Source organism: Kryptolebias marmoratus, linkage group LG2 (genome assembly GCF_001649575.2).
Source record: "Kryptolebias marmoratus isolate JLee-2015 linkage group LG2, ASM164957v2, whole genome shotgun sequence".
Taxonomy (NCBI): domain Eukaryota; kingdom Metazoa; phylum Chordata; class Actinopteri; order Cyprinodontiformes; family Rivulidae; genus Kryptolebias; species Kryptolebias marmoratus.
In genome coordinates, this window is record NC_051431.1 from 35,958,501 (window position 1) to 35,985,250 (window position 26,750).

The 26,750-nt window shown below is 37.2% G+C and overlaps 1 protein-coding gene across 1 annotated transcript in view; it reads left to right on the forward strand.

Annotated features, from left to right (window-relative positions):
• The window catches only part of ryr2a (ryanodine receptor 2a (cardiac)), a 509,073-nt gene that overhangs the window by 220,184 nt on the left and 262,139 nt on the right, over positions 1 to 26,750 (forward strand). The window contains exons 38-41 of the mRNA XM_037973568.1: positions 2,877 to 3,523; positions 11,777 to 11,977; positions 21,435 to 21,540; positions 21,691 to 21,828. Coding sequence (XP_037829496.1) covers positions 2,877 to 3,523; positions 11,777 to 11,977; positions 21,435 to 21,540; positions 21,691 to 21,828 — 1,092 coding nt within the window. The remainder of the gene's footprint in view (positions 1 to 2,876; positions 3,524 to 11,776; positions 11,978 to 21,434; positions 21,541 to 21,690; positions 21,829 to 26,750) is intronic.

Consider the following 26,750-nt stretch of genomic DNA (forward strand, 5'->3'; position numbering starts at 1 on the left):
CCAACCCGCCACAGTGGCGTGTGTGTTGATCAAATTCACACGCCACTTCAAATATTTACCCGCATTTGGCCGGTGGCGGATGCTAATTTCCACCCCTGGTTGTGGTTGTTGGTACCAAACAGGTTGATCTGAGTATTTCAAAAACTGTTGTTCCACTAAAATCTTTTTTACACACAACCATCTCTAAGGTTTAAAGAGAGGAAAAAAGAGGAAAATATTCAGTGAGCAGATATTGAGGTGACAAAATAAGACTTGTTAATGTCAGAGGTCAGAGGACAATGGCCAGACTGTTTTTAGAAAACAGAAAGGCAACAATAGCTCAAAAAATTACTTATTACAAACAAAGCTCTGCAGAATACCATCTCTGAATCACAACACATCCAAACTTAAAGCAAATGGCTTACAGCAGCAGAAGATGACACTTGGTGATACTCTTGTCATCTAAGAACAGGAAACTGAACCTAGTTGTTGTGACCGGTGTAAAAACAAAAAAACAAACAAACAAATAAAGGAGACAGCTGGTAAAACTAAGGAACTTTATTACATGTGTGCTATCAGATTAGGTACCATGACAAACTACATTCAACCTCCTGTTTTGTCTGGTCTCCTCCTCCCTGTGGTGTCACAGCAGTGCCATCTAGTGACTAGAAGTAGTAACAACGTTATACTGGAATATACATTTACTGTATCACCTTCAGGACATATTTCTCTTGTTACCCAAACATACATCCTTATTCACTTTAAGCAGAAGTAGTATTTCGTCAGAAAGACCAGTTTTACTGTTATGCAAAATAAAATGTCTGCTATTTAACTTTAACCTTTCAGTTGGCAGAAGTTCTATTAAATGCAAATGTCTTTTTCAAAATATATAAAACACTATCAGAGATACAACTGAAATTAGCTCAGTATCACAAGTCATTTGTTCAAATACTTTCACTTTTAATTTGATTTTTTTAAACCAACTTATTTCATCATTGTCTTTTGTCCAAGTATGTGCATGCTTTTCCCTTTGTGTAACAGTTCCTTATGATGTCTGTTTTGGGCTTAGTGTCTCCTCTGGCGCATCATTTCTTGGTGTTTCATTTTGCAAAGTGACAGTCGAGCTGTCACTTGAGAATGATGGGAATGATGACACGTTTTTCTCTGAACGTTAGTGGTGTCTGTATACAGTTCATGACACACAAGGAAGTAAAGTTTGACTTCCTCTGAATGGGGTTTCTTCTCTTTAGGCCATCCTGAGCAAATTATTTGTTGCAGTTTTGTAAGTTCAGGGCAGTCCTCACATTCATCTTTAAAATCAGCAAGTGAGAGTGCAGTCTGGAGACAAGACATTTCAGGTATCTCTGTGATCAAATCCTGTTCAGGATCTGCAAGTGTATTAATGGTGCACTGTTTGGTTAAGTTGAACCTTGTGGATGACCCCTTTAACACATCCACAATAGTGGGCTGAAACAGAATCAACATTATTCACCCTGCAGGTTTTTGTGTCAGTGAGAGGTTTGTTTGCATCATCCTCTTTAATAAAAGTCACATTTCCACTGATAATATTAATCTGCAATGCTTTAATCAGATCCAGGTCCAATAGTGTTGACCCAGACTTCACTACTGTATATACATGGGATAATGATGTAACTTTGTTGCTTTGATTTGCTATTCCTGCTGTAGCTCGTAGGCAGCCAATGATGGGTAGGTCACCTATTGCAAATGTGAGTAGTTTAACAGCTTTGTGCAAAATGTTGCTTGTAGACAGTTTCTGGTAAAAGAGATGCAGCATTTCCAGTATCTACAATTAGCTCCAGAACCTGGTAATTTCCTTGTGATGCTTCAGTGTTCACTTTGTATGTGATTTTATCAAATGCTGCAGTCATCAGCTGTACATCATTCACACACAGTACGTCTAACTCAGGAACAACTACTTCTCTCACTGATTCGTGTATTTTGGCAAAATGTCCCTTTTTCTTGCTACTAATTTATATTAGCAGCAGGACAGTTTGTATCATTAGCCAGGTGTTTTTCTGAGCCACATCTGAAGCAGTGGCATTTAATGCGTTGTCTTAAAGGGGACCTATTATGCTTCCTTGAACAAATCAGGATAGGTCTGTGGGCTATACAAAACATGTTCATTAAATTTAATACACAAAATCACATCTGATCAGTTATGCCTGTTTTGAGCTCATTTCAGAATGAGCAGTTTTAAGGCTACGTCACTATTATGCAAAGAAGCTGCTGTTGGCCACACCCTCCCAGCACCCAACACCCCACTAACGCACTACATTAAAAAACATAAAAACTCACTGAAGGATTAAACGCTGCAGATCTGATGCACTTTTGTATCGTTATTAATTCAAACTCTGAGGATTCTGACTTTGGTACGGGGGCACTTAGCGGTTCTGAACCAACATTTGTCAAGTAGGAGAGCGGCAGTAAGTAGGTCCAAAACCCGACTGGTTGTGGGTCAAGACAACGGCAATATAGACACATGTTCTATATTGCAGCCAACAACAAAACATTTTCCTTTTCCAGCAGACATTGTTCAGTGGTAAAATCAGCAGAACTACTGTGATGGTCTGCTTGTAATGAAGTGGGTGGAGCTCCATTTTGATTGCTAGGTGAGGGGCTGGGATTGGCTTAGGGTTGCTAGGTAACAGGGATTGTGACGCAACAATCCTGAGGTTTTTAAACAGGTAATTTTGCAGTGACCAGTAAATTTATTTATTGCCAAAAAATGACTGGGTGTTTTTTTTTGTGCTTGGACTGTGTCTAGAAGCAGTAGATACCCAAATGGAAGTACAAAAACAAACAAAAAGTGAATTTTGCACAATAGGTCCTTTTTAATGTATCAATTTTGTTGATATCTTGTCTATTTTCCTTTGTAGGTTTGCTTCGTGTGGGCTACTATGACCTCCTCATCGACATCCACCTGAGAAGCTATGCAACTATGCAACTTATGATGAATAATGAGTACATTGTTCCTATGACAGATGAAACCAAAAGTATCACTCTTTTTCCACATGAAAAGAAGCAGCATGGACTACCAGGCATCGGACTCAGCACATCCCTCAGACCCAGAATGCACTTTTCTTGTCCGAGTGTTGTACAAGTGGCTGGATCGTTGTGTCAAAACAGCAGCAGCAGCGGATCAGGGAGCTGCTTCCAGTTCAGCCCTGAATTCCCCTTGGATATCCTGAAAGTGAAAACTATAGAGATGCTGACAGAGGCTGTGCAGGAGGGAAGCATGCATGTACGGGATCCAGTTGGAGGCAGCACAGAATTTCTTTTTGTCCCCCTCATTAAGCTTGTCTACACCATGCTCATCATGGGAGTTTTCCAAAACAGAGATCTGAAGAACATCCTACAACTGATTGAACCATCTGTGTTCTCTGAAAGACGAGACAGAGAAGAGGGTATTCACAGGGAAGTCAAGAAAGTAGTAACAGAAGAAGGAAGAAAAGAGGATGGTGGGATGAACTTGCCTAAACAAGGGCTACTACAGATGAAACTACCAGAGCCTGTAAAACTCCAGGTGATGCTCAGTATTTCTCTTTTATGTATTGACCTGTACTCCAGTTTTAGTTTTTTTTAAAGACATTGTGTATTACAATGTATGCTAAATTTGCATTCACACTATTGTTTTCCTTTTTATAGTTTCTTCTATACCTTTTTTTTCTGTAATTACTTCAACATAATTTTTTTATTTTTAAAATTATTTAAAGAAAAATCTGTCTAAGTACATGATTTTTCAATTATTTTGATTAGAAGTTTTTTGTATATGTGTATCATCAGGGACAGCTGGTATAAGTTGGCTAGTAGGGCTAACCCCTCCCTGGTGTTTACTGTAAAATTAACAAAATACCTAATAAACACAAATTAAAAGATATCGTATCACATTTTGTGAAATTTACAACTAAACAGGTGCCAAACAGTCTAGAGAAAACCCCAGTCTTTCCAAAGATCTAACTTTTCTCAGCCCCGATCATTGAATGTAATTTCATGGTACAGAATGATTGACAGATGTTTCGTCTCGCCCTCTCTGTTTGTGGTTTGGTGTGGACTGAGTAGGTACAATGGCAAGCAAGATAAACCAATCCCTCCAGGAATTCGCGGGCATTTTTCCTAAAAGTTGCGATAAAAAATCGCAACTTAAAAAAACTAAAACGTAAACAAAAAATACTTTCTAGTTCTGTTATATAATTGCCAACAAACATTGACATTATCAAAAGGTGCTTTATTTGAGAACTTTGATAGCTTCTAAACTGACATTCATGACCATTTCTGGATTGTCCCTCGTCTGCAGCTCTACTCACGTTTTGCAGACACAAAGTGTTTGTCGATGCGTTTACGTTCGATGATTACACTGCAGGACGAGCAAAACAGCTTCCCCCCACTCTCGTGCAGCTGGGTAGGAAACTGGTTTGTGCGGTCCTTTGCTGAAACCTTTGTGGGCAAATGTGAAGCATTAGGGCATATTTTTGCTTCGGTCGCTGCTCCTGCATGCTCCAGGTGTTACACCAAATACTGCGACCCATCAGTAACACCGGCATTCTGATGTTAACAGGATGTGACGTCACATGTCTTCTTCGTGAGTTATTTGGGGTTATTTTGCATTCCACACTACACAAACCCACAAAGAAGAGACTAGACTGCAGAAACGGTGGCGAATCACTTTAGAAACAATAAATATTGGATTAAAGTTGCAGGAAAGTTTTGTGCAAAATTGCAAAAAATTGTGATTTCATGGGGTTTGCTTGATTTTGCGTTAATACCTGTGATCGCAACATCATAAAATCCTGGAGGGTCTGATAAATGTAACTGATGTGGATTATTTAATTTTTCACTCGTTTTCCTTAATGTGTTTTTGGGGGGAAACCGGAAGTGAAGAGGTTGGGGGAAAATAGACCAAAGGGCATTCAAAAAAGGAAAAGCATCAAAATCAAAGGTTTTCTGTGACCTGGTTTCAGTGAAAGGACTGGCTAACAGCAAGTGTAGCTAACAAATCTTTAACAAGATGGTTATTAACCTTTTTACATCCTAGAAAAGTCGTCGGAGTGAGCTTCTCTTTAAATAAGGTAGGCCTCATTAAAAAAAAAGCACTTTCCAGTATTGCATGTCTTGTTTTATTTTATTTCATCAGTGTGATTAGTAATTGTGTCAAGGAGAGTGTGTTGCAGTGTTATGCAAAGCTGTTTGACTGGAAAAAAATCATCTGAAATATAGTTGAAACCCTTAATGCAGGGTTTGGTGGTGGTTTGTATTACGGTTGTCTTTGTGTTTCTGTTGTTGGAATCCAAACTGCAGCATTTTACTAACTATATCTGTTAGCCCACCATACAAATATCACCACCAGCCACCACTGTGTATCATTAAAGATAAAAAAAGAACTACTAAAAATGCATCACTCACTACCAAAAGTCTACTGCATATTTTGTAATAAAAGAGCAAAATCAGTAAAACCATGTTTTGTTGTCAAAAGTTAGTCTCTTGTCTGCATTCAGACATTGAGAAGTACATTTCAGGCAATCTCAGCATATGACTGCTATGGGTAAAGACAATGACACTGAAAGTGACAGTATAAATTGCAGAATATAAATCCAGCTTTATTCTCTCTTCTTCTGAAAGAAATAACTTAGAGCTTTAAGAATGAGAGCTGAAAGAAGTAGAGTAATTTTGGGGGGAATAAATTGATTGGTGGAGAGTGTTAAAGCAAAACTCATATGCAAATAAACCAAAATACTCCAAACTACTGATCCCTGATTTTAGTTGTAAACAAAGGCAAGGAATATTTGCAGCTTTCTAACACAATTCTTCCAATAACCCTTGATTTTTTGCTACATTAACCCTCAACCATTTAATGATGTAGAAATTGTGTTTGAAGCATAAAAATTAAAATAAAATAAAAAACATCAAAATTTTCAAATTTTGACAGCTATTATGGCTTTAACTATATTTACAATCTCTTTCTCAGAGAATGCATTGAGATCTTTTTAAATTATTTCAAAATACTTCATGTCCTTTGAAATCTTCAGCAAAGTTGCTCTATTTGTGTCATCTTATGCTTTTGTTGTGTTATGCATGCTTTTAAGTTTTCTTTTCATCCTTTGTCTCATTATGCATAATTTTTGTTTCCCTATGCATACTTTATGTGCGATTGTGCAACTGTTTGTTTCCATACAGTGCCTATATAAAGTACTTGCCCCCTTTAATGTTCTTGACTAGAATTTAGCAAACTGTAGTTTAGAATTATAAGTTTTCCTCAACAGTGGCTTTAACATTGCCTTTTTCTTTTCAGTTCTCCCATAAAACCAAGGCTGGTGAATTTCCTGGGCAACAGTTGTGTGCACAGTCACTCCCATCTCACCTGCTGAAGCTTATAACTCATTCAGAGTGATCACAGCTTTTCTTGGTGTTCTCTCTCACTAAGCCCCAAAAATATATATTATTTGTCTTTTTATGTCTCCTCATGTTTACTTTTATTTTTAATGTCTTTTGCATAATTTTAGTCCCCTATGCATGCATTTGTTATTTTATGCATCACTTTTGCCTTTATGTCTCCATGTGTTTTTTCTCTTTTATGTTCCCCTATTCTTCCTTTTTTTGTTTTTTGTCTTTTTGTCTCCTTATGCTTTTTCCATCTGCCTGCTTTTTTGTTCATCTTTCTGCTTCTTGTCTTAGCTTCTTTAAACATTTCAACTGTTCTTCTCCAATTTTTTAACTAAACCTAAATGTTCAGCTATTATTCAATTCACTGTCCACTTTTCAGCAAATTTCAGCAAAGTCATTCAGTGCTCAGCATTCACATGGCATTTTCGCAAAAAATGCAAAATGTATAGTTTGAATTTGCTTTTCATAAAAGGGGCACCATTCCTAATAAAATCACTTTTAATCACACTAAAAATGAATTGGAAGGAACAAATCTCTCATTAAGCGACCGTGACTTCATACATTGAAAACTTGATTTGATCATTACTCACATTTGGCCTTTATTAACACATCCTGAAACCATTCAGCATAAAGTGTTTTAATTTTGATTAATGAACCACAAGAAAAATATTTTATTTTATACCTTATTGTTAATTTTTGGAATGAGTATGAATGTTGAAACAGAATGAAATTTACCTTTAAACTTATTGTAAAAAATTAATATGAGTTATAAGTCACTGAACACAAAATTATGTTTTTAGATGTCAGAAAAAAAAAGCTTTTGACAAAAATTTGATGACATTTTCTAATAAAGAAGTAAACTGAGAAACCAAACTAATTTTTAAGGTAATTTAATTATTGCGAGGGATCAGCAGTTTGTACATTATATTCATGTAGAAACCACTGCCCACTGAAGCAGTATTCTTACTGGAAGGTGGATTATCTCTAGCTGTACAAACTATACACATTCAGAAATTGAGCTGGTGACAGAGAAATTGCCTATTCTTTTGCTTTGTGGCCAGACTTTTTTTTAAATTGCATGTTCTCCTCTTTATGGCAGGAGGAAATGCCCCACAGCTGCAGCCCTACAAAAAAAAGACTCATCTTCCACCATCTGTTTTCTCCTAAAACATGATGATTAGAAAACAGAAAACTTATATTAAGGCATAAACTTTTAAATTCTTAGTACATAAAGTTAAACATTTAACAAACATGGGTCACACTATTTTACCTCTTAAAACATATTTTCCAACATTTCCTTGCTGGCTATGCTTAAGTAATTTTAATACATCAAAATTCAAAGTACAAGACAACAAATAGACGTAAATATAAAAGTAATCAAAATTAAAAAGTGTAAATATCAACATCTCAACAAGTCATTCTTGTTACAGTCAATTATTGTCTCAAAAACATTATAGTAGTTAAAACATTAAAATGGCCTTTTCATTCAAATTAAAAAAAAAAAAAACTAAATCAGTGAAAAATATTGATATGTGCATTCAGAAGAATAAAGGAAATGAAATCAAGCAAATAATAGCAAAATATAAATCAAGCAAGCACCAATGACTGTAATGATAAAATAATAAAAATAACATGTAATCAGTTTCCAGTGTACTTCTCACAGGACTTTTTAATCTTTTTTACCTCTTCAAATGATTTTATGTGTAACAGTCACAGTTGCATTCACTTTTTTCAGGAAACCTGTAATTTGAACTTCAGAGAACATTTCATGAACATTTCCATATATTTCATCATAATAGGTGTCAAGCCCAGGATGTTGACACCTCCAAAGCCCATTCTCCCCATAGACTGTGGAGACCTCCAGTGTTCTGGTCACTGAGCCCATCAGAAGCTGAAATGTTAGGAATAAAAGTGAAATGGGACTCTCCAAACATTACAAAGACCCCACCCCTCTCTAACAATATCACATTCAAGGTCATACGATAGTGCTATGCCATTAGAGAAGAAGCAGAATGTTTTTCGTCTGGTCTTTCATGGCATCATGCATATATAAAATGCTGCTGGTTATAATAAACAGACCCTCCAGGAGTTTGGGATGTTGCGATCGCAACTATTAACGCAAAATCAAGCAAACCCCGCAAAATCGCAACTTTTTGCAACTTTGCCCAAAACACTGTCTAGTCTCTTCTTTGTGGGTTTGTTTAGTGTTGAATACAAAATAACCCCAAATAACTCACGAAGAAGACATGTTACGTCACATCCTGTTAACATCAGAATGTCGGGAGCATGCAGGTACAGCGACCGAAGCGAAAATGTGCGCTAATGCTTCACATTTGCCCACAAAGATTTCAGCAAAGGACCGCGCAAAAACTAGTAACAAAACTAGTAAGTATTTTTGGTTTATATATTAAAAGTTATAGTTTTTTTATTGATTTTAGTAAAAAATAATTGCAACTTTTCATTGCAACTTCTCAGAAAATGCCCCGTGAAATCAGACATTTTAGCCCGCAGCAATCACAAAAAATGCCCGCGAAATCCTGGGGGGACTGAATAAAGATAATGAACCCTTCAATAGTCTCCCCAAAAAGGCCTAAAATGCCTGTAAAAAAAACATACTTAAATTAAATTAGATGCTGTTTATGAATCCTTTAACCTCTTGCATTTTTAATCTCAGCAATCAAAATTAATGCAACTATAACTAGTTAATAGTTAATAAAGTTGGAATACACAGAAACCAAACATTTTTTTTCTCACCTAGATTTTATTTTAAATTTTTTAATGTAGCTGTACACAGCCATTTTGACACTTTGGTATTTAGATTTAAAAACCCCTAGTGGAATCTACAAGGCTCTGTATTTAAACACAAACAAATTCCTGGTTGTAGGCCTTAAACATGTTTGAAACTCCACGAGGCACTTTGATAACAAGACTCCTGCAGGGGTGGAGGGTTCATTGGCTTCTACTCCAATATGAATTTTTGCTTTCATCACATGAACACACACTCCAGTCCAAATGGTTGTTTGGGTTTGGTGTAGTTTGGACTGTTCTCAGAGGTCTAAAGGTCAATTGTCATCAAATTTACTATTATTTCTAAATACCAAGTTTAATACAGGTTGTCAAGGACAAGTAAGTATTTTCAGAAAGGTGTAAGTTATCCCTGCACACACATTTAATGCTAGCTAGCAAATAACATATTTAATCATATCTTGAAAACAACAATAGCTGAATAGATCAAATTTAAACTGGTGTTGGGGAAGACAATTCTGAATTACTGGACCAAAACTGACAAACATTTAATTATAGAGGGTGCTATAATTCAAACAAATTGTTCATGCATAAATGGCTTGTCAGATCTTTATGAAATTTGGCACAGACCTTCAGGACATTGCCTTGAGGTCCTCAAAGTCATAATGGCCAAATGAAGCATCCCCACCCCAACAAAGGAACCAACCAGCCCACCCAGCACAACATCCGCAACAAGAGTACACCACGCAAAGGAGGACGCACAACCAACACCCCCAGACCACTGGCTCAGAATCACCAGAGCAACAGTCCCCAAGACACCACACCATCCCCGTCCACCGCCAACTCCCCAGCCCAGCACCAGGCTGCAGCCACAACCAGGCAATCAAAACAATGAAACACACCCAATATCAGCACCGAGTCAGCCAACAAGTCATACCAGACCCAAAAAGGCGGGCCACTTCAAATGCCACCATCAAGCCAACGCAAGGACCTGCTCCACTCCACGGACAAACAAACCAAAACCACCAGAACCACCCAGGCGGCCATGCAGGCCCCGCGATGTGAACTGTACCCACCACCAGTGTCGAACGGAAGGACGCCAACACATCCAGCCGAGGGGCCCAACAGAAAAGTCCCAGCACACACCGCAAAAGAAGCAGCATTCCCTCCCAGACTCGGAACCACCAACGCCCAGGCCAACCAATCAACAACAACAGAGCCAAGCCAAATAACAGACCGCCAACACCACAGAACCTCCATTCATCTAAAGGGACAAGGCGAGAACCATCAACCCCAAACACACACCACCCATCAGAGACCACCCAGCAAACAAGTCAGCCCCACCCAGGCACAGGGCCAAGTGGCCCAATGCAATCACAGGGTCCAACAATGCCAGCCCCACCGCACCCACACACAACGGTCAGAGCACCACTACACAGGACCACCACCCCACCACCATAGCCAACCAAACAGCAGAGGACAAGATGCGACAAGAAGTGCCCAAGACAAAGCCCACACTGCGCAGATGCATACCACCAGCCCTGTAAAAGCAAAGCCCCTCACAGAGGCATACCCCCACGAAAAAAAAGACCCCCACCTCCATATCCAGGAGCACGTGCCTGACATCCATACACCAATCGGAAACAGCACTGCGGGAAAACCCACACCAAAGCCCATAAGGGGTATAAGTCCCACAGAGCGAAAAGAAAAACATAGCCCACCAGGAAGTTGGGACCAACCCACCCTGAAAAGAACCAGGCCAGACAGCCATTCCAAACCACACAAACTCCTAACCCCGCCCTCAAACAGAACCAGAGTTGCCAGGAACCGGAACCCACCTGGGAAACTCTAACCGGAACCGCCCAAATGACACTCAGCCCCGACCCAAGGCCGTCCATCTAGCCCCACCCCAGAAAAAAAAACTACACCCATCCTATCTACCAGACATCTCCCAGAACACATAAGACATTAGACACCCAGGCTGAGTTCAACTCATGCCCTCCCACAGACCTGACCACCCCCACCCCAACAAATGGTGGAGCACTTGTAATGAGATGGTAATACTGACTTTCCCACCAGTTTTAGAGGCCCCAAAACCCACCAATGCACCAAAGGTCCCCAGGTACCAGGACCCCAGCCCAGAGGCTATACGTCCCCAGAACACCGGGCACCTGAGCCCACCCTGAACCCACCCAGGAGCAACCAGGCAACCAGGCCAGTAATCCATGTCCGTCGGTACAGACCACCTAAAAGCCAGCTTGCAGCTGTCAGAAACCATCCCCCAGAACCACCAAGCTCCCTCCCCAGGTGGGGGCCGCAGACCCCCAGTGGCCCCACCCTTGTTTCAGTGTGATTAAATATGGGTTTATGAGATTTGCAAATCATTGCATTCTGTAAAACTATCATTTTTAAACAGTCCCATATTTGTCAGAATTGGACTTGCAGTTTTAGAGCTGAGAGACTCACACAGTTAATACTTTGCAGCCACAGATTAACAATTTGTTGTATGTTTACTCATTTCAACACACTGCCTAAAAATGTGTACAAAACTGAGGAGATGCTACATTGCCACTAAATCTTTGACATGCCCAAAGCTTCATGGCTTATCATTGTACATTTTTGTATCTAATCCATGTTGTGTGTGTGTGTTTAGATGTGCCATGTACTACAGTACCTATGTGACTGCCAGGTGCGTCATTGCATCGAGGCTGTGGTGGCCTTCTCCGATGACTTTGTGGCATGTCTCCAAGACAATCAGCGGTTCCGTTACAATGAAGTGATGCTAGCACTTAACATGTCTGCTGCACTTACTGCAAAGAAAACCAAGGAGTTCAGATCTCCTCCACAGGAACAGGTAGGTAAACTACAGAAGACTGGGTTGAAGGATAGAATTTACCATCATTTAAGCCATTCACATTTGTATTGTAGCTGCCTCAGATATTAAAGAGACAGTTTGGTCATTTTGAAATACTGTTCTGTCAAATAGTTATCAATATTTAGTACCTTATGAGCTGTAATATCAAGGTACAGTCTTGAAGCCACAGTTTCTTCAGTTGACATACACTGGAGTATAACATATATATATTTTTTCATATTAGAAACACATAAATTATGTATACTAAATGAACAGGTCTATAAACTGTTATTTTAGAGCTGCAATTTGACATTGCTCTATCACTTTTTTGTCTTTTTGTGGCTAGATAAATGGGTGAACTTCAAGAATGAGGTCTATTACCAGATTATACTACACTTTAGTAATTGGTTTTTAACTAAATTTAGGAGAAATTGTCCATTAAAGTAAAAGCTAAAACATAGTAAGAAAATGTCCTCTAAATAAAAATTTGCCACAGAAAGTTTATTGGGATTGTGTTTGGTAAATACTTAGTGATCGCTAGAAGTGGAAAATAACTAATTATATTTACTCGTGTTACTGTACTTGAGTATTAATTTTGTGTTTTGTACTTTTTAGGTAATTGATTCAATCTGTACTTTTACTTTTACTTGAACAACATACTGGCTTTGTGATTTTGTATTTTTTGCACACATATTGGTGCACATTGATGAGCTGAATGTGAGGCTACAGTGCTTATAAATGTATTCACCCACTTGAAAGTTTTACGCTTTTATTGATGTCATAAATCAATCATGGTCATGTGAGTTTTCATCAACAGTGGTTTTCTCTTTGCCATTCTCCCATGAAGCTTAGACTGATGAAGAACCTGGGTAAAAGTTATATGCAGTCTCTCCTAACTCACCTGCTGAAGCTTGTAATGCAACCAGGGAGGTCACAGGTGTCTTCGAGGTCTCTCGCTATTTTCTTTATTGCTTTGTCACTCAGTTTGTGAGGACAGCCTGCTCTTGGTAGATTTACACGTCACATACTTCTTCCATTTCTTGTTGTTGGATTTAGCAAAACTCTTGGGGATGTTTAGGACCTTAGAAATCATTTTGTAGCATCCAGTGCATTCCTATGACAGGTGCCTATTGTTATCCACCTCTAAAAGTGTCTCTATAGTTTTTATTCTTCTGTCAACTTTCCGAATGGAACAATGTATCCACACAAATGTTATTTTAAAAACAACTGGCTTGTTCACAGGATGTGTGCTATTACTTTTACTTGGCATTTTGAGTTACCATGGTGACATAATTCGCAAAAAAAACGTAAACCAATGAACAGAACTCTTAACTGACAGAGTGAGAGGTCACATGATCGATGGTCATGTGACCTCTACATGAGTGTCTGTGACCATAACATGTTTTCTCAGCAAACAAACTCTTCCTACACCCACATCTTTTATGATACATATACAAATTATATATCAAAACATAGGCACTTTTGTCTTCTTTCAGGCAATGTTTCTGTTATTCCTGTAGACTAGTGTTTCTCAGTGGGGGCAGTACCGCCCCCTGGGGGGCATTGAGAGGACGACAGGGGGCGCTGGCAGCAATATTTTCAAAAAGGGGGCGCTGATATTCTTTTGGGGGGGCGTTTGCTTGAAGGAAAAGTTTACACCAAAGATTCACAACAATATCAATTAAGACTTTGAACTACTTGCAAAAATATTGTGGCCTAAAAGATTAAAACCGGCACAGAACTGCAACTGTATCAATGGTGTTTCTCTTTGGTGCAACTCCGTGCTGCCTTCAGGAGAACGGGACATCAGATTATCGTCTATAATTTCTCCCACATGGCAGTTACTTTGTAAACTCTGAGAAAAGAACGCTTTCTTTAGTGGTATTACCCTTGGAATTATTTTTTTCTCTTCCATGGGTTAATTTCACTGAAGGATACACCATGAGCGCATTGTTATCGCAGTGGTTAAACATTTAAAAGAGCAATATTCTGTTGTCGGACTTTCCCTGAAAGCGTCCAGCATCCAGACGCACATTAATTCCTTTCTGGACAAGATGCTTTGTTGACATGACTGCGGAACAGCATTGCCAAAGCATATAAACACAAACCAAGAATAAAAAATAAAATATTCTAATGTTAGAGGGAGCGCCAAAGCGATGACGGGAAACAAATCCAGTCAAACTTTTCTGTATTTACCAGCTGTCTGCTTATGGATACGTTATTGTGATTTTGATTATTTTTCATAATCAAAAATAAAAGCAGAAATATATATATTTTGCTTTTTCCTCACACATGTGTTTCCATAAAGTAATATTTATATTTTGCTTTTGCTTTTTCTTTACACATGCGTTTTTGTCAAGTAATGTTTATATTTTGCTTTTGCCTTTTCCTTACACATTTCCTCCTCCAACCTTTTGATATCTTGTATAGTTTTTTTATAATCTCAGTTTAAAATAGATGAAAATTTAAGAGCAGCTGACAGAGAAAATCAGTCATATTGCAAAAAACATGGAAAGTGACATCTCATGGATTTTAATGAAACTGGGTGTGTGAATAGTACTTGGCTAGTGTAAATCTTTCCCAAAATATTTTGGCATAATATTAAGTGGTTGCCATGGTATCCAGCCGTGTGTTTTGGGGGCAAATGCGCCTCAAATTCAGCAAGTTAATAAGACAGAAAATGGCACTTTTCAATGCATAGAAAAAATACTATATATACTTTTTAAATATTTTTTAAACACTGTTTTGTGAAGAAACATATCTCTTCTTTGTGCTTTTGAACATTCTGTGCCTTTGGAACAGATATTTTATGAAATACAAATCATCTGCAATCCATCCGTACAATTGTTTATACATATATTCCTGTTTTGTAAACCATGAACCACAGCACGGTGACTTGCTCTTGACTTTGTCATTGTGACCTGCAGTCATCTTGTACGTGCAAGTGTCCATATTTCAATAGTTTGTGAGTTATCATGCAGTTATCAGTAGATATTATTGATTTGTATAGGTTTATTTGAAATTTAGGTGGTAGTTACTTGTTAGTGTCTCACCTTGGCAGCACTAACTGTGGAGTGTGTAAATTAAACCATTTTTACAGTTTTTGTAAAACTTTTGTACCCTGATAATAAAAATTGAGTGTAGGCCTATGCCACATATTGGTATTGCCATAGAATTGCAATAACTTTTTTTTTTTTTTCATGGGTCACTATAAATGATATATGATGACAAAATGATGGGTTGATCCTAACATTCTGGAAGAAACTTGCATTTCAGCCAAATATGGTGAGATGTATGTGAGACGCATATTGGTATTGAAACTAAATTGCATTAAGTTTTTAATATGCTATAATGGTCTACAGGGGTCACTCTATAAATGACATATGATGACAAGATGATGGGTTGATCCTCACATTCTGGAAGATATTTTCAAAAAAGCCATTTTTACAGTTTCTTCATATTTTACCAATATTGGAATTTGGGCTAATACTGAATTGTTCACAGATTTTCCATGGGTGTGGGTAAATTTTTTTTTTCCATAAATGTGTAGCTTAGGAATCCATATTTCATATGTATGCTAGCAAATTGGCCTACCTTGGTCCAAACTCTGGCAGTAGAGCAAGGAAAATTGCCATTTTTTGAAATTTTCCTAACTTGTAAAATATGCATAAAATGCCTTGTAAAATAGTTAGTCTTCTAAAACGTGAATAGTGCCTTTACACTTAATGAGTACATATATATGTTACACCTCTTTTGAAAATATAAAGCTTCCAGATGTCAGTGATAAGTATCATTAATATATAGGTCTAGCAAATTTGTCTCTAATTTGCACATGAAAAGTGCTAGAAATGTGACCGTCTGAAGCACCAAAAATGCTGATTTAGGCAATTTTTCAGCCTAGCTTGTTTCCATGGCAACCAAAGTAATATTTTTGAAAATACTTTGGGATGTGCCATTTTATACCTAAATACGCATGTGTGAAAAGTTTCATTAAGATCCGCCAACCTCGACTTTCCACCCTATGACTGATTTTCTCTGTCGGCTGCTCTTAAGTCTGACTCTTCTGTCGTGCTGCGTTGCCGTGGTGATAGAACTCAGAATGTGCAAGTGTGACATCACGCAGAGCCTGTGTGGGTTTCTGTGTGTGTATTTTCAGCTCCTGTTTAACTCCTGTTTAGCTCCTGTTTTTTAGGTGTAGGATCTAACTTTTCTCTTTACCTTTGTTTGTTCTTAAATCACAAAACAAAGGAGAGGAGACAGTAAAACAACTGTCGCTCTGCCGTAGCTACTTTATTTACATTTTTTTCCTTATTTTCCATTTAGCATGAACATCACTTCCTGTCTGAGGCTACAGAAGCCTAAAAGGTTGGCAAAGTAACTCAAATCCAATTCTGACAAATAAACAAAACTAAACAAAAACATAAAATAGGTCTTAAACTTAGAATAATGAATTCAAATTACATTTTACCATAAATGAAGCTTACATGTAGGCTTTGCTAATTCAGCCCTGCTTTTTTAAAACTTTTTAAAATTTATTTTTTGTTTTATTTGGAAAAGCATAGCTTACAGAATCAAACATTCTGTGAATATTATAAATTCCACCTTTATTTATTTATTTATTTATTCAGTTTATTCATTTTCATTTTAAAAAAACAAACATTCACATACAAAAAAAAATGCAAATCAAACAAAAAATGAAAGGTAGCAGAAGAAGAAAAAAAATCTTATAATAATAATTTACACAGCGAGTAGGGAATAAACTTCTGCTAATCTGGGTTTTTAAACAATAGTCGAACAAAGCAGAAAACATAAGAGTAAAGAGGTTGGGGGGGTATCATGCCAAGCTTTCTCCCCTTCTTCCAGCGACAGGAGAAAAACAGTTAAGTATAGCAGTTTGCCAGAATTTAAACAGGGTTATGTTCGATATTTTATCATTAATATCCCGTGACAAACGTGTTTAATCCACAGAGACTACTGATTTTACATAATATGTCTATTTTGACCAAAACCTGAAAAAAAGACAGTTTCTCCAAAACATAAATGTCCTGTATGACTTTGATCCATTCCTCGATTGTAGGTGCCTCTGGTTTCAGACATTTTCTGGTGATAGTCTTTTTGCTTGCTGCCAGAAGGATTAACAACAGTTTTTTATCTTTCAGAGACCAGTTATTACAAGACATGTCTCCTAGGTACAAGGTTTCACATTTACATTGGAATTTCTAAAAAAAAAAAGGTGTTATTTAAGTGATCACATAACTGTTGCCAGAATACTTTAATCACTGGTCAATCCCAAAAAACATGATAATGATTAGCCCCCCTTATCCCACAGAGTCTCCAACAAGTATCTCCAGTGCCATTTTTGTTTTTTTCTGAGCTGGAGTTACAAAATATCGAACAGTGTTTTTCCAAAAAAACTCTCTCCATGCGTTGGAGCTTGAGGTTATCCAGTGTAATTTATTGATCCTTTCCCAGCCTTCCGATGTGATGCTCAAATTTCCTTCCCTTACCCACCTATTTTTGATGTAGTCTGTGTCACCTTGTTTGGACGTTATAATCTAGAAATAAGTTTGATGAGAGAGTCTGATTTCAGCGAGGTCAAAAACACATTAAAAAATCCTGTACCAGCTGTTTCCCATTTTTCTCGTAAATTATAATTGAAATAAGCCCTAACCTGCAGATATCTGTAAAAGTCGTCCTTTTCCAACTCATTAGACCTCTGAAATTCCTCAAAACTCCTAAACATCCCCTTCTGGGTAAATGAATAGTAAGTGGTCAATCCTTTTGGGATCCATCTTTAAAATCTTCCATCTTTCTTGTTTGGTTTAAAAGCTGAGTCAAAGGCACACCATCTGAGTATATTAGTATATCTAATTTATAAATTTTTACTGTCTTTTCCCAACACTCTAGCATTGTGTGTAGTATTGAATAACGCAGTATCATCAGCTCCTCTTGTTCATCTTTGTCCATTAATACTGATAGTAAGGGTATTCCCTCCACACTTGTTCCCTTCTATATCTTTCCATCCTGCCTCATAAGATGGGGAGGAGAGACAGATCACTGGTCTTATCTGAGCTGCAAGGTAATAGGCCTGTAAGTTTGGAAGACCCAGTCCCCCTTTCTTTAGCTGCAGAGTTCTATACCTCACTCTGGCCCTTTTCCCTTGCCAAATATATTGCGATTAATATGTCCCACTCTACGGATCGCTTTTCTGGTATCTTAACAGGCAAGCATTGAAATAAGTACAGCAGGTGTGGAAGAATGTTCTCAGCCCTGCTTTTTGTGAAGTCATCCCTGCTAATGCTAATTCTTCTAATTTTGGCCATTTTACACTCCTTAAAGTTTCTTCCAACTTCAAGTCAGTCATTTTTAGACATAAGGAGCTCAAATTTGGTGTGGTAGTTGTTGAGACAGAACCCCATTGTATACTGAATGCTAAAAAAGAAATCAAGATGGCCATCAAAGCTAACGTGGTCAAAGCTGACGTGGTCACATTTGAGGCCAAAACTTGTGTGTGCTCTAACTTGGCAACCGTGTGACAAAAGAAGGTCAAACTTCACAGCTAGAACCCTCATGGGTCAGGGATCATGCTAGAGATTTCAAAGTCAGAAGGTCAAAGGTCAAGGTCACAAAAGCCCATCTTCTCCAACTCTGCAACCGCGTACAGTAGAAAGTTCAGATTTCACAGCTGGACTCCTGACGGGTCAAGGAATAGCCCTTTGGAGTTCAAGGTCACAAAAGTCTGCATGCTCTAACACTACAACCATATACAGTACGAAGATCAAACTTCATAGCTTATCTCCTGACGGGTCAAGAATTAGCCCTATGGATTTCAAGTTCAAAGGTCATAGTCTACAACTGTCTAGTGATGTCTATGATGCCTTTCTACAACTGATCAACTATTGGAGTCATCTGCATTCAGTATAAATGCACCAAGAGGCAGGCCCCTTTAAAGTTTCTCTAAGAACTTTCTAGTTAATATTATTACTCTGTAAAAATTTGATTTCATTTAAACATTCAGGAATGTTTCTTGAATGTTTTTTTTTGTAATGAAGGCCAATTAATATTGACTATATTTGATTTATGCAGCAATAAAAGGATAAAATATACAAGGGGGTGAATACATTTTATAGGCACTGTACAACGGAAAGAACAGTTTGTGCACAACCAAGCTGACTTTATTCACAAGACAGATCTCTAACAAATTGTTTGCTCACTTACCTACACTTGTGCTGGTGAAAGTTGCACCTTGATATGTGAGGAAATACAAACCACTGGATGACCTGCACTGCTAATTCATCCATCAGATCTGTGATTTCGAAAAATTTGATAAGTTCCTCGAGCTGGTGTCATGTCCCTGTCATGCTGAAATAGCACAGAAAAACTTGTATCTAGAATTGATCGATTTTCAATGTAACCCCACCTTAAAAGAGAAGTTCAACTGTTAAATTGAATGGGTTTTATGCTTCACTAAGCAAAGCCAAGTTTGAAAACATCCTAAAAACAACACAGAGGACAGATCTAAGGTGTTCAGTCAATTCATCACTCTAATTGCCTGCTCACACACGTAGGTAGAAGCAAACAACACCAGCATCCTGAGAATTGCCACAACCAAACTGACACCAGACTGATGAACTGGCAAAAAGGGAAGAACAACAACACTCTTTCCACTGAAAGCAAATGCAAGTTGAATATAATTTCTGAATGTAATTTTGGTTTTACTTTATGGCTTTATCTAATTGATTTTACATTACACGTAAGGTGTAATTTATTAGATCTCAGAAATACTCATGATTGCATCTGATCTGGCCTTCCTATCAAATCTTAAAACTCATTGTGGCCCCAGAATCAAAATGTTTGCCCATGCCTAGGCTACACTGCCATCCTCACTTTGTAGTCCAGCCCTCTGGTAATCCACTGACTAGACATCAGTACCTCATGACACCTGAACTTGTTTTTAATAGAAGTATGACATATGTTCATATCTTCAACTGTTTTAAAAGTCATGTTTATGCCATATTATGTCTCTGTGAACAAGAGCTGTGTTGCAGCCACAAGAATGAACTGTAATCAAAATCTAGAATAGAACAAATAATTTTAGAGTTTTTCAACTGCTGCTTTGTGGTTTGTTCAACATATTGTGTTATTGAACAAGTTGAGGACCGTTAGTTGTTCACTTGAAGTGTTGCAAATATTGTGTGTGGACATGTTTTTTGCAGATTAAACTGTGAGCTCCTTATTTAATTTAGGAGCTAGTTTTAGGGGAAAAAGTATCTTTGTCTTTTGGCTACTGCACAAGAAAGACACCCTCCTGCTGTAAAAAAAAAAGGTACTAAGTAACTTTTTAGTTTTTAACGAGTAGATTTTTACACAGAGAACTTTGCTTGTACTTGAGTAAAATTTCAACAGAGGAACTGTACTTTTATTTGAGTACATTATTTTACTACTCTTTCCATGTCCTGTTCTCACTCACCACTGAAAGGCAAAGAGATTTGATATTGTTTTCCCTTGTGGCTGTGTGAGCCTTTCATCTGAAAAATGTCACAGGACATATTTTAATAAAACTTGCAGAAAGTAATCATTCAATGTACATCTACAACTGATTAACTTTTGATGACATCAACTAATATCACCTAACCCCAATACATTTTCTGAACACTACCTGATATTTAAGACTGTTTGTTTAAAATTTTGCCAATAACTACAATCAACTCTGTCTGCTGTTAGCAAGATTTCTTCAAACAATTTGGTAGATTTTATTTAAACTTTTAGGAAATAATATTTGGATGTGTATCTACAACTGGTAACATCGGGAGCCAGTTCACTTCAAGATTGCTGCCACAACCAACTGACCCTAGAAAATATAAAAATAATTATTTTAGGTAAATTTACAAATATTGTGCTACAATTTGGTGTGGTTGTAGCTGTGAGTGATTTACAACACATACTTCAAGTGCTACTCATTATTCAGGATCTTTGCTTAAAATTTTATCATTAACTGTTGGAGTCAACCTTGTCTGTTAGCAAAACATCTCATGAAGCATTGGAAAGGTTTTTATGAACCCCCCAGAAAACAATCATTTGATATACAGTATGTCTAAGACTTTTTAATTCTAAAACCTATTAACTTTTGGAATCAATCCAAATAGCCATCACAGTTAATCAACCTTAGCCAACACAAAAATGGCTATTACTCAGTCTATTTTACAGATATTGAGCCAAAGTGTGATGTGATAGTAGCTGAGAGTCATTCACAACACATACCGTAAGTGTTAAATTCAATGACACTGTATATTGGTATAGTTTAGGGTTTTTACAAAAATTGCTATAACTTTCATTTCTCAACATAAGATGTTCTTCATATGAAATTCTGGCACGAAAGGCAGTGAGCAATATGAAAGCATTCAGGAATGCTTTTTTTTTTTTAAATCACACATTTCTGATTTTTTGTTTTCTGTAGATCAACATGCTGCTAAACTTTAAGGATGAGAAGCAGGACTGTCCCTGTCCAGAATACATCCGGGAGCAGCTGCTCAACTTCCATGAAGATCTGATGAGACACTGTGGTCTGTTTCACAAACTACTAAATAAATATTAACTGCAGTAACCAGAAAGGAAACAAATCACTTTGAATAAAAATCATGGACTAATAATATCTTTATGCACAGGAATAGCAGCTACACTATGCCTTAATGTCTCATATTCTGTCCAAGTAGAGCTGGATGAGGAGAGAGGGACAGATGGTGACAGTGACTTCACGATTCGAGGGAGGCTCATGTCACTGGTAGAGAAAGTGTCTTCCCTTAAAAAAAAGATGGGCAACTTGCCAAAGGAGAAAAAGGACAGGAAACCAAGTGAGTCCTTTGCACTAAGCCATGTACATATGGGCATTTCTCTTCTGTGCTTTGAAAAAGAATAGATTGTTTATGTTTACTTGAGGGGTGTTTCTATTTCAACCTCACACTCACACGCATGGACCTGCTGATCCCACATCAGTAGGGTGCGTCCCATTCTTCAGGTCTGGAAACAAGCAGCAGAGTTTTACAGCCTTTGCTTCCTCTCCTGCAGCTGTTGTAACTGGTCCTCGAGGTTCAGCAAATCAACAGTGGGTCAGTGATAGATATCTAAAATAATAAATAAATTCAGTGAAGGAGCCCAAAACTTTGTCAATGTCAAAGAGCCGAAAATTTTGTCATTGTTAAAATTATTGGAACCTAAATTTCAAAGAATGTGGTATTCAATTTAGTTTAGTTTGGTTTACTTATATAGTGCCAATTGTTCCTGAGGCTGCATGTTCAAGCCCAGGTTGCATCAGGAAAGGCATCTGGCATAATCTCTTATTGCCAAATCTCTTATGCAATTTTGCTTGCTGTAGCAACCCCTGCTGAGGTAAGCAGCCAAGAGAAAAACAACAACAACAACATTTATATAACACCAATTCACAACAAGAGTCATCTCAGGGCACTGCACAAAATAAAAAAACAAGTCCAAATCATAAATCCAATTCAGGTCCAGATTTAAATTATATTACTCAGTTCAATTCCTATTGTAAAACATACATTCATGTCCAAGTCATTAGAAAGAACTATTAGTAAAAGCTATCTAAAGAAGCCATCAGATTTAGTCAAATCTTCACATCATCACAATCCTCCATTCTGAGCATCACATTGGTGACAGTGGAAAGGAATGACTCCCTTTTAACAAGAAGAAACCTCCAGCAGAACTAGAACAAGGCTCAAGAAAAGAGGCAACTGCCTCAACTGGCTTGGATTTGAGACGGCAAAAAAGTTTAATTTCTATGGGTAGAGAAACAAAGATATACACAGGTAATACGAGCAATAATTATATATGTATAAACATATATATGTATAAACATGATAAACCAATTCACAAAAATGTCCTGATGGTTGAAGGTCATACAAACAGCTATTACTATTATTATTTTGTGATCACTTAGACATGTCTTGAGCCAAAAATAAGAATGCAAACAACTATTACAACAATGTGGCCTGTCTACTCTAATGCTATATTCAGTCTTGAGTCATTAAATTAAATCATACAATTAGTATTCTCATTTTGAGATATCCTTATTGTGGAGCAAATGTTCTGGCACATGTAGGCCATCTTCTCTATATGGTATGCCTGATATGCTATAACAGGACAAAAAATGTATATATGTGGAGAGTAAAGACAATAGAAGAGTGATGAAATGTTGTCAGTATGTCCTCCAGTGGTCTAGGCCTAAAGCAGCATATTTAAGGTATGGCTCATAAGCTCAAGCCAACTTTAACTATAGAATTATCAAAAAGGAAAACCTTAACGATGAAATAAAAAGTGTTTTGAAGCAAACATAAATAAACAAAGGCATAAAAGGTGCCTGTTCTCAGAATCTTGCATTTAAAAAAATCCACACTAATTTTAAATTAATAAAAAAAGATTGAAAAAATTACTATGGTCTCTTTGGGATTTTTCATGATTACTTAGATGTGTCTTGAGCCAAACATAAGAATGCGAACAACAAAATGCATAGCACATGTCAGGGAAAACGTGCAGATGAAATGGTTCAGTGCTTTGCAATAATTGTATAAACTGACCAAAACTACAACGGGTGGTTCATTCTCCAGCTTCCTGAGTGACAATGAAATGAAATTGACTTGGTTTGTGAAGCTCTGGCATGAAAATTATAACCAAAGAGCGGGTGATCGACTGTGCTGTGAACATTTAAAAAAATGAGCACCTGAAGTACAAATCTTCAATATTACAGTTTATTGACCTCATGCCAAAAAGGAAGAACTTTTGCCAGGAGTCATCCCAGCTATTTTTAATTAAAAAAAGTAAGCAGATGGAGAGTTGGCCCCACAGGGAACAAAGAACAAGACGCCGAAAAGACAAGGAGCCTACCACAAGCACAAACTTGCATGTGTGTTAGAATTAGAATGATGTGATAATCAAGAGATCATTTTGTGATTCAGGGAAATGCTTTTGACAAATATACATATATAATGATAGTGTAATAATTTGGTTATCGAGAGATTCTCAACATCCAGAACTCTACTGAGGAGAAAGTTATTGAGCTAGTCACAGTGCATAGCTGCCTGTGCACTTTTGCAGTGTAAATATAACATGTGAACCATGCTGGCAAAAGGAATAATAATGCATGCAGAAAAAATGAAAATATTGATTTTTGCCATAAATGTAATTAGAGAAAAAACACATTCATAAAGACACCATCTAGCAATTCAACTAACTAAAATAGCATGTAATCTTCCTAATCTGTCTTCAAATCCAATTTTTTTAACATCTTAAGAAATAAGCCTTTTAATTCTAATACTAATATTCTAATCATTTGAAACTGACCATTTTTCTCTGCCAGCTGCTGAAGTACTGGGAAACTCCTTTGAAGAATTTATGACATGATTGTTAAGCTTGGGGATTCCCCTTTGTGAAATGTGGGGTTTTAATTCCCGACGGCATCACTTTAGACAGAAAAAGCAATACAGAACAAAAAAAATGTGTTTTTTATGCAATGTTTAACTAAAAAAAAACAAAACAAAAAAACATGAACACTGAATATTTTTACATTTTATTTGTTTTGAACCCAAGCCTCGTTTTAAAAGTAGACAGGATGACAGCCTCACAAACAGAAACTGGAAGTTGTTTTCATAAGAGAAGACCTTGTAAACTAAAACCTCTGCCTCCCATTCTACTTTTAGAAACTCTTAAGAACCACAAGTAAACCTGCATTTTGAGAGCAAAGTTCTCTTTTGGGAAATAATGGAACTATAGGATCTTTAATATAAGATGGAGCTTGGTTGTAGAGATCATTTTATATTAGAAGTAGGATTTAAATCAAATTTTACAATGAGCCAATGGAGAGAAGCTAAAATTAGAAAAATGTGATCTCTCTGTCTAACTTTTTTCAGAATGCTGGCACCAGCATTTTGGATCAACTGAAGTTCAGCTGACTGTTTTTTGAACGTCCAGAAAATATATGATTTTTTTTGCATCATGTTTGGAAAAGATATTTTTAATTTTAGTAATATTGTGCTGGTAACATTTTAATGTGGCATATCTGATCAAAAATAATACCATCGTTCTTTACTGTAGAACTGGAAGCCAAGGTAATGCCATCCCAGTGGAAGTGAAAGGCTGCAAAGTTTTTTCTAAGATATTCGGGTCTAAAAACCATGACCTCGGTTTTGTCTGAGTTTAAAAGCAAAACATTAAGTCATCCAGGTTTTTACGTTTCTAAGACATGCTTGCAGTTTAAGTTTGGATTTTTCAGGCTTTGTGGATAAATACATCTGAGTATCACAAGCAAAATAATGAAAATGTATCCTGTGCTGTATAACATCCATCCATCCATCCATCAATCCATCCATCCTCTTTACCCTCTTCTCCTTTCTGGGTCCCAGGAAACAAGTGCCTTTCTCCAGCTCACTGTGTGAGAGGTGGGATACACCCTGGACAGGTAGCAAATCTGTCACAAGGCCAGATAAAAACAATTGATACTATATAAAGTAAATAGTATTGAGTGTACATTTTTTTCTTAGGAAATATAGTCGAGTACACTGTTTAATAATAATTACGGGTTTTACTTTAAAGCAGGGTACTGAGGGTCAGCATTTCAAAAATCAAGAATATTTTTGTTATTATGTGCATCACAACAAAATTTTGTTTTGTGCTCTCAGCTAAGGATTCATACTCACATACAAAATGATGAAGTAATTTACAAAGTTTTGAGAAGTTGGCAGCATGCTGAATGGTGATAATGCACAGCATCTAGCAGTGGATAGATGTAGATATTGAACTTATCCAATATACCAGCTAACTGAACATATATAATCAATATTAGTATTTTTATAAGTAAAACTTTTTTATCTGTAAAATTTATGTGCCAAATAAGTGAATTACTGTATAGGCTAAAAAAATCAAAAATCCTTGTCTAAATACTGAAGTGTGTGTTATATGAGGCCAAGTAGTTCCAGAATTATGAGGAAAAATACATTATATAGGTATTAGTCTAAAAGCAATGAACCACAGACACTGGTAGCAGACTTGTTAGACTAAACAGAAATGTGTTGTGGATTTTTTCTTTACTAAACCTTGGATAAGAATTACAGTGGCCCAGAGGTGTCAGGTCAAATACAAAAGCTGCAACGCAAATATAAAAATTACAACGGAAATATAAAAAACACTATGGAAATAAAAAATCCACACTGGAAATAAAAAACCACAACGGAGGTGACGCAACCTGCAACAGAATTTTGTCAGTAAACCCACTTTCTGGCATAGCGGTACATATTATGTCTATGTAGTGGTACACCTGCGTCATAGTTAACTAAATAAAAAGGTTTCACTTATCAAATGGGCAAGATTTGTCTTCTGTCAGCAAGAAAAGCTTCTCCTGACTATGCATTTTATCAAAGCATTTTTAGACGCGGCAGGGACATTTATCATGGTATAAATTTTAAAGGGAAACAAACATCGTAGAAAACATATAGGCTACAGACCATATTAGTTATGTTAGTAACTAATAGTATTAGTATTTTCCTCTATTGGTATCACTCAGACTCCTCTAAACTGGTTTAAATCATATCTCTCCTGCCGCACTCAGTTCATCCGGATCAAAACCTTCACTTCTGAGCCTTCATCTGTCACATCAGGAGTTCCCCAGGGCTCTGTCCATGGGCCCCTCCTCTTCATTATTTATCTTCTTCCCCTGGGCAATATTTTCCGCAAGCACAATATTGATTTCCACTGTTATGCGGATGAC